The following is a 16,677-nucleotide window of genomic DNA, read 5'->3' as shown; positions in this document are numbered from 1 at the left end:
GGAGTCGTAATTTTTACTTATATATGGGCGAATGTTTGCCCGATAAAAGTCTGTGGCTGTATGGAAACAACTTGCCGCTGCTTCCGCGAAGGTAAAATCTTTTTTTCAATATTTTTACGAACAAAGTAGACGAATGAACGCATTTTCGAATCGTCCGTGTATAGGTAATGTACAAAAGCGTAATGTCTGTTGGGCAATCGCTCATTATAAAATATATTTCGCGTAGCTCAGTTTGTGTATGGTAGGTAGAATGCGATAGATGTGCAACGACAGTCTTACGTTCAGTATTTTACACACCGACGTACATATTTATATAATATATTATAATTTATAGTAAATAATTCGTAATTCATCCGATGTACAATATCATGTTAACACTAAATCAATTGATTCTATGAATATTTTATTCTTAATTACTGTACATTGGGTTATAAGAAAACTCGTTCCTACGTATTATTTTATTTTTATACCTAATTTAGAGATAATATTTTTTATAATAAGGATTATTTTTTTCAAGGACATAATATCTTGTCGAGCCAAAAAACTTGTAGTAGGCATACCTATATATTTACATTTTAATTTTCTCGATTTGTGTTGAGGACATTTGATTAATTAAAGTTCACCAAATAGGCTCACCTAGGCTACAACTAAATAAATCAATTAAAAATAGCTGCAGATTCTACAATTTCTACTAAATTGTGTAATATATAATTTTTAAGATCTATTTTACTATTCATAAGTAATTACCAAAATAAAAAATTATCTACATTAATTTTAACATGCCTCTGCAATTATTTAAATGTATACATTATCTAACTTTTAGTTTTATTCCGTTTTGCGTAAGTTTTTTAATAATTTTTAGAAAGTTAATAACGTATAATAATGTATGTATTTTACTATCAATAATTTAATTTAGGTTGAAAATACATACATTTTAAAACTACATAACTACTTTAAGCATGATCAAGGTTTTCACTTAATTATTTTATTTTATTTTATAATAATTTATTTGGTAATTTATATCGATTTCATATAATATTTATATATTATATTTTTAAATAACACAATTATATTGCTATTTACTGAGCCAGCTAAGTTTTTAATTTATGTTGCATTTAGGTTTTTGTCTCATTTGAATGTATATTTTGAATTTTCCACATTCCACTACTGACAAATATAAATATATTCAAATCAAATCAAACTAGCATTTGCAATTCTAATTCTTATTCAATTTTGAAAATTATAGTTCCCCTCCGAAGAGTATAATGTGTATTGTACATGTATCAAATTGTAAATAGATACATTTCTTTAAAATTACATACAATAAAATTTAAATTATGAATGCTATTCTTTCTTTTAAAATATTATATGAATTGAACACTTATTCGACAATAATCAAAAATTAACCTAATTAATGAAATACAAATTGACACTGGTTATTCATTTTCAACAATATAATAAATAAAAATTAAGGTGAGTTAGTTTTAAAGTTTTTTTTAAAACAAATTACCTATTTGATTGTTTTGTTTTTCAAATGATAGAATGATGAACGTTTTCAATCGGTCGTCATTTAAAATAAATGATTTCTAGTGTTTTCAATCAAATACCTATACGAATCGTTCACGTTTCAGACATGGATCCAGCTCCAAGTTGAAATTAATGGAACGCTACGAGCGTCTAGGCAAATTGGGTGAAGGGAGTTATGGTATGGTTTTTAAGTGTCGAAATCGAGAGAATGGTCACATAGTAGCCATAAAAAAATTTGTCGAATCCGAGGACGATCCGTTGATTCGAAAAATTGCTCTACGTGAAATACGCATGCTGAAGGTGAGTTTAAGTCAAATACTTTTATACTTCAGAGTAGTCGTGGAGTGAAAAATTAAAATTATTTCTAGCACAAAACCACAGTTAAACCCACCTAGGTAATATATTTTTATCAGGGAAATTTAAAACTTAAGTTCCTCTATTGTTTACATTTTGTTTATACATATTTCTCTTGGACCATGTAAAAATGATTTTCGACAATTTATGACAAAACACATAATACACCTATAGTATACACATACCTGCAGTGTAATGAGTTTGTAATAGAAATAACCCTCAACACTTGAGCAATAAATGGTAATCCCTAATTGTGTTATTACTTTGGTAGTTGTCTAGCTCTTTAATCTATACAAGACATTGTAACAGAGAATAATTAATTAAAATTAATAGCATCAACTAGGTAATTTAACGATATTATTTTATCCCCCAGTATATTGTTTATGAATAATACAATATTATATTTTAAATTATACTGTCGTTTATTTATATTACTACTAGATTTTATAATACAATATGTTAATTTTTCTGAAACATTGTAACCTTACGAATTGATATTGATTGGGTATTTACTATTCCTATAATAGGTACATAACAGGTGTATCAAACGGATCTGATAATTTTATACATTGAAATTAATTTTTAATACACCATTAATTCTTTGTAATATACGTTCACCACGTATATAATTATGCACCGCGAATCCAGCAATGCAGTTTATAGTGTATAAAACTTAAAAGCATATTGCATTGACAGAAAAATGATGTGAATATTCCAGACGCTGAAACATCCAAATCTGGTGAACTTGCTCGAGGTGTTCCGGCGCAAACGAAAACTTCATTTGGTGTTTGAGTTTTGTGAGCACACAGTACTCCACGAGCTCGAAAGACATCCGTATGGCTGTCCAGAAATATTTACCAAGCAAATCATTTGGCAGACATTACAAGCCGTTGCGTACTGCCATCGACACAATTGCATACACAGAGACATAAAACCGGAAAATATATTACTCACTTCCCAAGGGGTGGTAAAACTTTGCGACTTTGGATTTGCGAGACTCATGAGTCAGTAAAATACAATTATGTTACATTATTATACATTTTCAACTATTAAAATAAATCATTTGATTTGATCGTTTATTAACAGTCAATTATTATTTAACATTTTGATTACATAGTGCTAGAAATGCATAACATTTTTGTTTCACAAATATAAGTGCAAAATATAGTTAGTAAAATATTATGTAGATTAAAATGGAATGATTTTTATATTTATTAAATATTTAAACTCTTGGGTCGTTTATATTTTTCACAATGAGAAAATATTAATATTATAAGTCATATATATTGATATTTTATATACCTATAGTTGTATAATATATAAAAATGTCATTTGAATAAGACAAATTTGATATGCAAAATTACTAGAACTTTGTCAAATTTCTTTTGTATGTTATATAAAACATAACTACTTATTTTAATTAACTATTTATCACTTAACTAATATTTAGTATGACACAATATGTCAATATTATTAATTACACTTCTTATTTTAATAAATAAAATTGTTTTATAGATCCAGGAGAAAATTATACTGACTATGTGGCTACTAGATGGTATAGATCTCCTGAATTATTAGTCGGTGATACATTATATGGTCCTTCCGTTGATGTTTGGGCAATCGGTAAGTTCTTACTGCTACTATTTATACTACCTAAACAATTTGTAGATGCTGTATAATTATAATTATTTACTAACGGGCAGCAGCTCTTTATAACAATTTAATATTGAAATCACAATTAATTAATACAATACGGCAAATAAATCCGTACAATAGTGTTTAAATGAATATAGAATACATCGCATTACAATCATTACATAGATTATGAAAATATAATAGAACATAATAATAATTAGTAACCTATAGTAATAGGGTAACTAATTTCATCAGTATTGATGCACTGACGCTCCTCTCGTTAGTCAACCGTATCGTACGGTCTAAAGGATTATTTCTACCGCAATTATTAGTGTGGGCAGGAACAACGTGAGGAACACGATATCTAATGGGGAACTAGAAGGAACTTTAAAGTTCACCGATGGGAGGAGAGAGGCCAACACGACCATCCACAGGTTTCGCAAGAACTCAAAGGTAACGTTACTCTTCTGTCCGTCAATAAGATAAGGTAAAGTTCCCGGGTGATTAAGGGATATAGACACGAGGAGGATAGTGAATGAAAGCTGCGGAAGATAAAAAAAAACTCCTCTGAACCAGTTTTATGTTTACAAGAGTCTGTAATCTTATAAGGGTCCCGCAGGATGCGTGCACACTGCACAGGTACCCCAACAGTGAACGGACAAGTGAGCGGATACATAGTTTTTGATGAGGAAGATATATTATATTTAGTTTTTATCTAGGTACCACGAGTTACAAATCTCTTGTAAATAATATTAATAATTATAATTGTACATTACCTTCAAAAATAGGTAGCATGTCCTCAAATAACAGTGCTTTTAGAATATTTTCTATAAATTCGTCCGTTGTATATAGGTGATGTTACTTGCCAACAAATAGGTATCGCAGTTGCACTAAGCAGTGAAAACGATTTAAATCACTGAATGCTCGAAAAAATTGTCAACAGTACTTAGACGCGCAATGATGCTACTCTGATCAGGCATCGCGTGGATCGAAGTAGCAATAACACACACACACACACACACACACACACACACACACACACACACACGCCAAGGCATTGGGAAATATCACAGTAATTAATAATAACGATACTATATTTATATTAATAAACAATCGTTACCTATATATTTTAAGGTTGTATTGACCACTTTTATCGGGTAACGTAACTTTGACTATATTTTTTAGTTAAAAAAAATAAAAAATTTCAACTGATTATAGTTCGTTGCATTTACTAATGTATTTGGTAAAAATGTAGTAAATGCAACTAAAATACGTTCTAACTAAAGTATTTCTGACTAAAATTATTTAGTTTTTATTTTTTTCCGTGTATGGTCCTTTGAAATCCGTACGACGAGGCCAAGCGCCTTCAAATTTCCGCAACATATAGTTTCAGTATGAGAGTGAAAGTAAAGGTCAGAGCTGAAAACGACACAATAATCTCTTTCGATATATCGACAGAAGGTACACTTGACCCGTTCATTGAGTACCTATGTATATTTATTAGACGATCGATGCTTTAAAAACGATGTTGTTGATAACATTTTCAACATCGAATTGCAGTCCAACATATAGGGTTTCTTAACTACAAGACCGGGTTACTAATTAATTCATCTAATTATTCCAATACTATATATGTATTCAAATATTGATTGGTAAGTAATCAATATGTTTAATAAGAGTAGGACATTTTGAACTTCCCATAGCCACAATATGTTAAGTTGTACAAAAATCGGAAGTTAAAACCATTGAAAGTATTATGTTTTATCTTCACATATTTATTTGTGAAACATTCGTATATTTCCAGAACCTGAACTTCAAAAGTTTATTTTTTATTGCAAGAATACTTTAAATCCAAACGATCAATAGAAAAATTCTATTGGATTGTACAACTATTATCTAAGTACCATATAATGTAAAACAAACTAATGGTCACGGCATCAAGGCTTTCTTCTTTAATACAAAAAAAAAAGAAAATGGTTAAACGTTTTTGTCTTACAACACAATATTATTAATTGGTGGGAACATATTACTATTATTATAATTATAATAAAAGTAATTTATTTGCTTTATATCATACCTACAATATAAAATCCCATTTTTCGGCTTTTATTATATTTTAAGTACTCTGTCACCTAATGTATTGCCTCAAAATCTGAAGCCTCCCTCGATTAACAAATGAATTTCCCTTTCAAAATTCGATTTCTATGTATTAAAAGGCTTTGAACCTGTTCTGATTTGGAATATAAAATTAAAATACATGTTATAATTAAAAAGCAAAATACTTACAAAATTTTAACGATATGACTACCTAGTAAACACTTTTTTTTTTCAAAAATGTTAGTATACTTTTAGAGACAATCAGCAAAATTAATAGCAGTAAGAATGTTCATATAGTTACAATAAACCTGTACATAACAGACAATCACGGGACCATAAAAAGTGTCCATTACAGACAGGTGTCCGGTGTAGACATGCTTTAGTTTGATTTTAGTCAAACTCACACACGTATCTGTTTAACGAAAATATTTTATTTTTATGAAAAAAAGTTCGATGATAATATTAATATAAATATATTTTGAACGGTACCTACTACATAGGTTGTATCTGGTACACAGTATACAGACATGCGCAGTGGTGTATTTAAGATTTTGCTGCCCTGGGAACGTATTTTTTTAATCCTTTCTTCTTCTCCCCTGTTTTTTGTAAAGTAGTAATTTTTCTCACCCATAAAAAAGCCTACAACACATGTTTACAATTTGATACCCCCAAACAAGTGGCAATGGGGCAATGGCTCCCCAAGCAGTGTCCTTTTGTCCGGATTTAACAAATAAATCTGATCACTTTTTGTTGGTTTATTTTTATAAAATTTGTGTCTATTCGAAGACGTGACTGTTATTTTTGTAAACTCACTAAATTCATGTTGTACCTATCTATTGCAGGCTTGCGCACAAGGCCGAAGTATCCTTTGCCTCAATCATTATACCCACATATTATTTGTTATGAATATTAAATATTAAATAAATCTAAATTTCCAAATTCAGTTTTAGGCAATATTTTTATAGTGAATTTGAAAAAAATCGAATAGTACACTATGTGCTCTCTGCAGCTTAATATTGTGCATATTTAATAGTGTATATAATACATAATATATATATACATATAATGGCGGAAATTCAAAACTTTACAACGGAAAACATTTTCATAAAATTTAGATATGTTGTAAGTATTCATAAAAGTATTGACTGAAATACAGATGATAATAATATATTATAAATGTGCTTTTAGAGTCTACGCATGCCTACATGGTACCCATCTATACTATTATGACTACGCATTTTCATAATAAATCAATGCTGATTAATTATGTAAAATTAAAGTTAAGCCAATATTATTTTATTCCTAAGCACTTCGCATAGTAAATAAATAACATAATAAATATTTATAAAAATCAGTGAAACGTTTTGTTGGTTTTTAAAATATATAGGTATAAGGATTTGTTATTTGTTCACAGGTTGCGTGGGCGCGGAGCTCATTAGAGGAGAAGCTCTGTGGCCGGGAAAATCCGATGTTGACCAATTGTACTTAATAAGATCTACGTTAGGTAAAATAACTTAATTTTCATTCATGGAAATTTTATTTTAAAAAAAAACTAATATTTGCAAAAAGTTTTGTTTACTGTGATTTTTAAGACGCATGTTTATAATTTAAAATATTTAAAGAGTTTCTATTCGTCGTGGACGCAAGCATGGACCTTTAAATTTGTGTTTTAATGAAAATCATGTAAAGGAAACTGTAAGGATTCAGTAAAACATTTTCTAGATCAATGGCTACATATGGATAGGATATAATATATTATAAATTATAATACAGAACTCGAGTGTGGACTTTTTAACTTTTTAAGTATTCACAGACTTCGTACTGATGCATTACAGTGTATGACCTAACGAGTACGATTTAATGGTTGGAGTTTATGTGTGTGGACACCTTTTTCTCTATAAATTTTTGATTTACTTTTTTGTGCACTTGTAGTGTTTTCATATCTACCTATAAGGAGAGATTTTTGAAAAAGCTCGACCCAATTTTAGTAGTTTACATTTGCATATATTCAAATTTCAAATTCTGATTTTTGGAATTTTTAAATGTCGTAATTTATACCGACTTTGGTCAAATGCACTTGTCTTCATGCAAATTGTGAATCAATCAACTGGTTTTTGTAAAAATTAAATCGAATGTATGGCTATTATTCTTTAAATACTACCTAAGGATATTTTTTCTAATAAAAGAATATTATTTAATTTTGTTCTGAAATTTGCAAATAAACAAATTATGATATTAAAATTAACTGTCCGAGTATATTTGACTAAGTAGTAATTATAAATAAATATTTTATATTTCATACCTGCTTAATTATAATTACCAAGCTCTTATCCATTCTCAAAGTATATTTATCAGACTATTATCCTTATAATTTAAAGTGGAATTTCTTAGAAAAACTTTTTGTTCAAATTTAGATTACAATACGTCAACATTTTCAGAAAAGTCGTTTGATTCACTATTTGTTTTATAAGATGGATGTATAGGTTTTCATTTGAAAAACTAGTGTCGGTATTGCCACGGGAAACTCCTTAAATGTGGTACAACATCTAAGTGTTCAAAATATTGGTTTTACCTATACACTTAAAAATTCCAAAACTCGGAATTTGAACATTATACTATGCACAATTTAAACATTAAATGTGTGGCAGAACGTGCGTAAAAAATCTCCCTTGTATAGACAATATTCCAAATATTTCACGAATAATATTATAATGACAAAAGCATTCTAAGACATAATAAATCAAATGTTTTTTTTTCGCTAGAAGTATTGAAGTATTGAAAACGTATTTTTATCCTGATGTGCAAGAGTAAATTTTGGCGGTATTTGAGTGAATTTATTTTAAATTCCCGTTTCATTGTAAAATCATACATTATGTTATTAAAATAGCATGGGTCTAGGAACACGGAAAAACTAATTCCCAACTTCCGCTGAATTGCACACGTTTTCGTTGTACTTGACAAGTTGACAATATTATACAAAAGCCATTAATGGGCACCTAACAACACTCCATTAAATACGTAGGTACTCAGCTATAGGGAGTCTAATTTCGTAGCGAACCAAACAATGTATTTGAAATCCACTGGAAAGTGTTGCGGTTAATTTTTTTGCAAATTCGCCGTCGCCTGGAGCGCACAAACTTTTATCGCGTAATAACTCGTAACAATCACGGGTTTTTTAATCGAATTTATTAATGGAACATAATTATTCAGACTATAATTTAAAGCTTTTCCAGCTAGAACAATCTCGCATAATAGTTTGCAAAGTTTAATAATGTAATGTATTTATCATGTCAGCGGCACGGAAAACTCTCCCGCCAGAAGCAATTGCCCTTCAGCTTTCGTGAAGGGTGGTGATGGGCGTTTGGATGGGTGTGCGGCGTATATATACTCGTGCACATTGTGTGCGTTTCTGTGATATATTATTGCAAATTGCAGCGACAGCGCAGCTGAATTTCATCATCGATGACAGTGTTTTGTTGTCGTTTGTGGGTGGGGGGGGGGGGGGGGACGCGTGGGCGGGTCGTTGATAAAAATTTACCTATACCCGCCTCACTCTATGTTTAAAAGTATTCCGTCCCATACCACTGCACCGTGTCATCGTGTAAAATAATATTAACATATTGATGTAGGTATCTCGTGCTCGTATATTTTAAAGTGCATAATTATAATCTGTCACATAAAATTGTTATATTTTCTGACAAATTATATACACAATAATAATATTATGAAGCTTCCGGTCTATCTTGTTGTGATGCATATTTTATATTTATTCCTGTTATTACATCAAACTTTGAATATTAATGACCATAATATTATGATTTATGATGTTTATACGCGTCAAGAATGTGTGTACCATAACCTGCCGAAATTGCTCACCACCGCTTAAATATACTATCAATAAGTATCCATACAAATTGTTTTTGTATGAAATAGCCGATCATTTTAATGGCCAATGCAGCACGCGTAGCCAACATTTGAACACATGTTTATGATATGATCTTCTCCGATTGTATCTCCTTTTTAATCTAAAGAAAATATGAATTCACGAAAAAAATATTCAATGAAAAGTTCTCCGATTTGTAGGTAATGCAGTTTTTAAAATTGGAAAATTCTCATCACTTAAACAAGTGGTGATCAATGGGATTGATATTAGTATGTTTTGAGTGTGTAATATGAATTAATCATATCAAATTTGAATGTAAATATCATTGTTTATGATAAATTATTTTATAGCTGTGACTTTCTTCAATTTAAATTGCACATGTAATGTATCTATAATGTTATATAGATATTAGATATTTATACAACCGAAAAAAAATCCTTAAAACACAAAATTGATTTGATACTTAAATTTATTAATTGATGGAAAGATAATTTAAAAAAAAAAACATTTATTTTCAATTTCAAAGACATCTCAAGACAAGATACTTATCAAACGATGTACTTTATAGCTTATATAATAATGTACTAATAAATAAGTCAGAATTTAAAATTTCGTATTAGTGCTATACCTACGACTATACTGTCTACAATATTACCAATTGAAAAACAGCTCAACATTTTTGGATTAACCGAGCCGCTTGAATGTTTTCTTATACCTATTTACATAATAAGAACAATTATAGCTAACAGTGTTTAATTTGAATTTTCAGGTGACTTAATAGCTAGACACATGCACATTTTCAAAATGAACGAATTTTTTCGAGGTATGAGTTTACCACAGCCAGAAGTCATCGAACCACTGGAAAAAAAACTACCCAAACAAACATTATCTATTCCACATTTGTTGGACTTTTTAAAGGTGACTATATTTAAATTGATATATTGACTATGTTTAAATGTATTTAACATTCAATGTTGTTCCATAATATTTAAATGTAAAGCTTTGATTAGTACACGATTGAGACAGTCTGCAGACTCTTTTGCATATTCGAAAATACATTAAGACTTGTTTAACCCGAAGTAGAGGTCAAAAGTTCGAGGTATCTACGATTCCGATTTTAAAAAGTTCCCGTTAACCAAGTTCGACTGTATTAGTACATGACATTCGAAACATTTGACATATTTTATTCGGACAAATAATATTATTATTGCTAAAAAAAAAATGCAATTTATAGTATTTTATGTCACGTACCTATGAATAGTTTTTTAAAACAATGTTTAACCAAGTTAACAATGATCAGCACTAATCCTGTGAAATTGGGAATGTAAATTGTTACAATGACAACAGCTATATTTCGGCTGTATTAGGTACACACAACGGAAAAATTTCCGTTTTTCTAAAAGTCGATGCGTAAAATTTTAAGCTGCTGCTAAAAAAAAATGTAACGAAATACTATCTGTGACAGTTTATTTTTATGCCTTCTAATATTACTGTAGATATACATTTCGATACGATAACATATATAGGTAAGTAACTCATATACTCGTATTATACACTTAAATCATATAGGTAATACCTTTGTGTTATTATGTACCTAGTTATATCGTTTAGTTAATCATGTTATGTTACTTAAAAATTGGTAAGGTCAATTTAAATGTATTTTCAAGTTTTACCGAAACTTACTAAATATTGGTTCCTTTGTTTGTGATAATACTACTTAGTACCTACTTACTACTGTACTTACTTGCTAAAATAAATTGTCACGGCCTGTGCAGTGTATCTTACAGGCACGGAACCAGAGCAAAGATCTGGGGGGGGGGGGGCACAATTTTTTTGTCAATGTAAAATTACAATATTGGAATCACTGTTCACCATGAACTAAGATAGTACTATGGATTATATTAATTTATTTTATTAATATAAATATAATCTGTGATAGTACCATCTCAGTTTGTGCACCCCATAATGATACGTATAATAATTTAATATATTATCAGACATACATGTAATTTGAAACATAGTAATATCTGCAGGTTCTGTAAAGTATTAAAAAAATTTAGAAAATAATATGTCTGGGGGGGAGGGTAGGGCCCCTAGGCACCCCCTGGATCCGTCCTTGGTATCTTATCGGTATCCTCTCGCAAATTGTATTGTGTTAAATTTTTCGTCGCCGCAGTAGTTTACATATCGATTTATAGAAAAAGGGTAATTTTGTAGCAGTTTACCATCTCCCTATAATTCATCGAGCGCAATCGGGAAACTTAAGTCATTCCACAGTATTCGATATATTTGCACTTATTTGACCTAGATAATGATATACATTTTTATATTAATGAGTATATATATTTTAAATGAAATAAAATCGTTTTTACTGATAAAAAAGCAAAAAGAGTACCTATATTGAGTTATTGACACATAAATATAATATGGTCTTTAGGTGTCCATAGAATACTGATAGAACTGTTTTCACCCAGTCATTTCTATGTACGCCTACCTCATTCATCAGCCTTTCTTTTGAAATTTTGTCCATAAACGTTCAATTATGATAAAGTAAATACCTACCTAAGTTATGTGGGTCACAAACACAAAAATAGATACGAGCTATCTACCTATTCTATATATTTCTACATAACGATATTTCGATAATATTTTATATTTGCTTCAAATGGAAAATCGTAAACGTGTTTTGAATACTTTGACCGTTTATAGTATTTAAACGAAACTTGTATGTATTAATTTACATAAGAACATATAATGTTATATAAGAACTTACTGATGGTTTATATTACCTACTTACTTTTTATTACTTACTTGCTTACTTTTTATTTTATTTGTTTCGAAATGTCTACAATCTGTTCATTTGTGGTAAGTACAATAAGTAGGTAGGTACCTATAACTTATAACTATATAAGACATAGTAATTATGACATTTATTTATTTACATAAAAATTCTTGAAGGAGTGGGAGTAGAACCATCCAGTGACAGCACTTCAGCGTGAATTTATTAAATTAGTTGTCGAGGCCACTGGTACCAGAGTGGACGCCTGTCTAATTCAGAGAATAAAGTTTGTTATGAGGTTACGAACAAGGGGGTTGTTGTGGTTTTGAAGGTGGCAGCATCTAAATTCTGAATTAAGTGTTTTGACTATTTCTGTTATTGTTGTTATTGTTGGAACGTAGAGGGTGTGTTTGGGGAGCATTGGTTATTTCTAGGGCTCGGGACTTAATGCTCTTAAAAAGTACTAAATATGCATAAACTTATGTGCTTAAAAAGTACAAATATGCTTTAAAAATATCCACTTATTTTTTTTTTTACCCCAACATTTTCACAAATAAAAGTATTTTACGAAATTATACAATATAACAGAAAAAATATTTTACTAAACTAAACGTGACTTCCAGGTATAAATGTAAGATAAAATAAAATAAATAAATGGCTTGAAAAATGTTCTCGAAATCAAATAAAGAAAACAATTTTAAGAAAAAAAACAATAGTATGGAGAACGAGTGAAAACATGCAATTGTATTCCCTAACCCGTAAAATATGTAAAAATATGCAAAATGTGATTTCGTATTTGAACTATAAATCAGCCATAACAAATTTTGGCCAAATCCATTTTGTCATACAATGTAGCAAAAAAACAAACATGCAAATTTCACAATTCAAAATTCACAGCCCTGCTCATTACTTGGTGGTCTGAGGATTTAATTTTGGTGGGACATTTAAGTTTTGTGTACCTAACTTTACAGCACTGGGCGTACTAAACTCACACAGAAAATGGTACAGAATGTACCAGATCCGTATTGGCAGCAAATAACTGGAAAATAATATTTTTGGATATTATGTACAATGGTACTATGTAGTTATGTTTTCGTGTAAATAATAATAACCGTGTATAGGCACCGAGTGTATTATATAATTATAATATATAATTTTTGAAAGTGCATGTCCCGTCTACCCCCCCCCCCCTCCCCTCACGTATGTGTAAATATTTGATGTCAATAAACGATGGCGACGCCGCGGAAGCAATGCGAAAGCAGTTCCCGCAGAGTCGTCGTTTAAAAACTGAAAAAAAAGAGAAAAAAAGGTACCGAGTGTATACCTCATTTTTAATTTACAATTTTATAATTTTATCACACGGCTTACCGATAGAGGCCACCGTGGGGTGCCGTGTATCTAATAAAGTCCAATAATACTAGGACAATAAGAAAACCCCATCACAGATAGATTTGCCAGTGAAACGATCATCGATAGGTATTTATATAAATACTACAATAATAACGAAGAGTTGCCTATTGTTTCCATGTAGCGCCATAGGTCGCTATGGGTGTCGTTCGTGAGACAGCAATAATTATGAAATACAATTTAAATTACCCATTTATATCTTTTGGACAAATTTAAATAGTAATATTATTTATTAGCGATAAGCCAATAGGCATGTGTATTTATTTTATTTTTTACTTATTATTTTATAATAATAATATTATTGTTCGCTTGTTTAATGAACAATTTATAAACTATTAATACTAATATAATATTAATTATAATTTAATATAATTTAATATTTGTATTTTCATTTCAACAAGTACCTTTGATTAATACTATTGGTAGGTGTTGGAAAGAAAAAAAAACAAATATTTATTTTAGACTTCTTATAGGTATACTACATAGGGTACCTAATTAATTCACTCCAGAATAAGAATTTTAAATAAATAGTGTATACTGTATAGTTTTATAAATGCGTATATCGAACAAATATAATACAGATTTGAATAAAGAGGGCAACGTGTATGGTGAGAATAAAAGTTGGCCATAAATGTTATGATGATTCGAATGACAATGCCGAACATAACTTCCAGATATTTTATTTTGATGGGATAGCTGAGGGAGCCTTATTATACTTTAAGAGTTATGCAATTTAAAATCTTGTGAAATATCATTAAAATCTTGTTGTGATCATGAATAACATAATGAATATTTAAAGACGACAATTTGTACAATACATTAAATAATTGAGAAAGTAACGCGAATGTGTAGTGTAAGTCTTACCACAAAATAAATCAAGATGAAATTGGACAAAAATGTAAAGTTACGAATAAAAAATAATGGGCCACGACCCACAATCATACGAAAAAAAGAACTCGCATTTATAATTTTCCACAGGACTTGTAATTATCGTAGAGCCGGCAATGCGTCGACGTTTTGAGCTAACGGAGCCACCGAGGTACCTATATATACAACGAAAAGTGATAAAAATAAATTATTTTTGTAGGTAACTTGTTGTGAATTAAACTCATTTAAATTATGAGGACAGTAAATATTTATGAACACATTTTGTTATTCATGAGGTCTGTGGTTTTATAACTATCATCACTTTATACCCATTGCCTCGTCATTTCTCTTGCATTAACGTAAATTGTCTAACATTGTAAAAAAAATGTTTATCATACATATTTTAGAAAATATCATTGTTGACGAACAGCTAGTTTCAAGCTAATCTTTATGTTGTTTTTTAATTAGATGTGCCTAGAAAAAGACCCATTGAGACGATGGACATGTGACCAACTGTTACGACACCCTTTTTTCGATAACTTCTCGTTCAAGTACCCGGAAGGAGACTTATACGAGTTTGAAAAACTTAAGACATTTCGAGAAAAATCAAAGGTAAGCATAATAATACATAATCTTACCCTCATTCTTATAGTTACTGTAAAAAAAAAACTAGATAAAATAACGATTATAGACTAAACTACACCACTTAGAATAATAATATAATAATACTTATGATATAATACCTAGCGAATAGTTCTGTAACCAGAAAACTACTAAAAAGTAAAAACTTAATAATACTCTTATGATAATATTTATATAACCCACCTGATGACATTAGATAAATACGGGCGAACCACCTGTAGCTCAAATTACCCATACAATATGGTATCGCATTAATATGACATTATTGGCAGAGGTGTATTGGAGCGTATTATGCACTCGAGTTTACGGCGTATAATACCCATAACTATGTTTGTAAACAAATGAGTATACGTAAAAGAGTATTAATTTTATCAGTATACGCTGAATGGTAAGCAATGATTTTTGTTTCATTCTGTTTGAAATTGTATTTTTTTTTTTTTAATTCTGGCCTCTGGGTTACCCATGTACCACCACCACTAGAGAACTATAAATATTTACCGTTCAGTCGTGGTCCGTGTAACCCTGAAATTAAAATTTTGAAGTCAAACCATGCTAGAATATTACCAAACTATTTGTAATAATTTAAAACCGCAAAATCAGAATTTGTAGCATAAGCCCTAAACCACAAATGTGTGTCTTAATTTCCGGATGCTGGGCTGAAGTCCGTCAACCTAGCGCCCTGAATTCAATATTTCGACATCGAACCATACCAAAATTAGTGGACTGACGGTACCCAAAAAATCGTAATCATAAATATAATAGCTGATGCGTTAAGCGCTCGCAGAGTCGCAGAAAATGTTTACGGTGAATAAAATAGATTTAAACTATCCATTATATTATAACTTTCATAATTTTAAATATCAGGTATTTTTGGTTTTTTTTTTACTGACGAGTTGTTCGAGAACTAAGGAGTAAGCAAGAAAAGCATGTATTTACTTATTTTCAAAGAAAACAACTCTTTTGATTAATATTTTCGGAAAATATGGAGTCTATAGTGTTTACTCGAAATAGTATTTACCAAGTGGGGTTGACGGTTTTTTCGGTTTACCGTCTTACGCCATGTCCTACGGTGAGTGCCAGCGAATTCTATTCTAACCATGCTGTTTGTCGCGACGAAATACAAGCTGTTTTGCCAGCGTTCACGTAGGACATAGCATTATACCGCTATATCGGTTAACCAGTAACAAGGTTAATGCTCAAATATCGCTGAAACGGTATACCCAATTACTATACAGTATAAGTTCTACGTAATATATACCAGCGCAGTGCCCTAAGGGCACCGTGACTCATAAAAAATGATTTATAATTCATTGTAATTTTTGTTTATTTCAAATTGAATCTTGTAAAAAAAATGTACATCGTATAGAAGCATCCGAATCGAAACTGATTATTAGGGAACGGATTTTATTGTAAATACATATTTTTATTAGAATGAGATATTTTTAATCTGATAAAAAATGTGCACGATTCAGATCATTCTTATTAA

At 30.1% G+C, this 16,677-nt stretch overlaps 1 protein-coding gene across 1 annotated transcript; it reads left to right on the top strand.

Annotated features, from left to right (window-relative positions):
• LOC111028018 (cyclin-dependent kinase-like 4) lies at window positions 1-15,245 on the top strand. Its single transcript, XM_022306553.1, has 7 exons — window positions 1-91; window positions 1,632-1,827; window positions 2,600-2,885; window positions 3,397-3,504; window positions 7,028-7,117; window positions 10,266-10,414; window positions 15,018-15,245. The coding sequence occupies exons 1-7, from the start codon at window positions 24-26 to the stop codon at window positions 15,243-15,245; spliced, it is 1,125 nt and encodes a 374-aa protein (XP_022162245.1). The 5' UTR covers window positions 1-23.
• Window positions 15,246-16,677: the final 1,432 nt, after the last annotated feature.

The sequence above is a fragment of the Myzus persicae genome, unplaced genomic scaffold, assembly GCF_001856785.1.
Source record: "Myzus persicae strain clone G006 unplaced genomic scaffold, MPER_G0061.0, whole genome shotgun sequence".
Taxonomy (NCBI): Eukaryota; Metazoa; Arthropoda; class Insecta; order Hemiptera; family Aphididae; genus Myzus; species Myzus persicae.
Note: the sequence above shows the minus strand (reverse complement) of the source record. Positions and strands in the feature narration are given on the sequence as shown.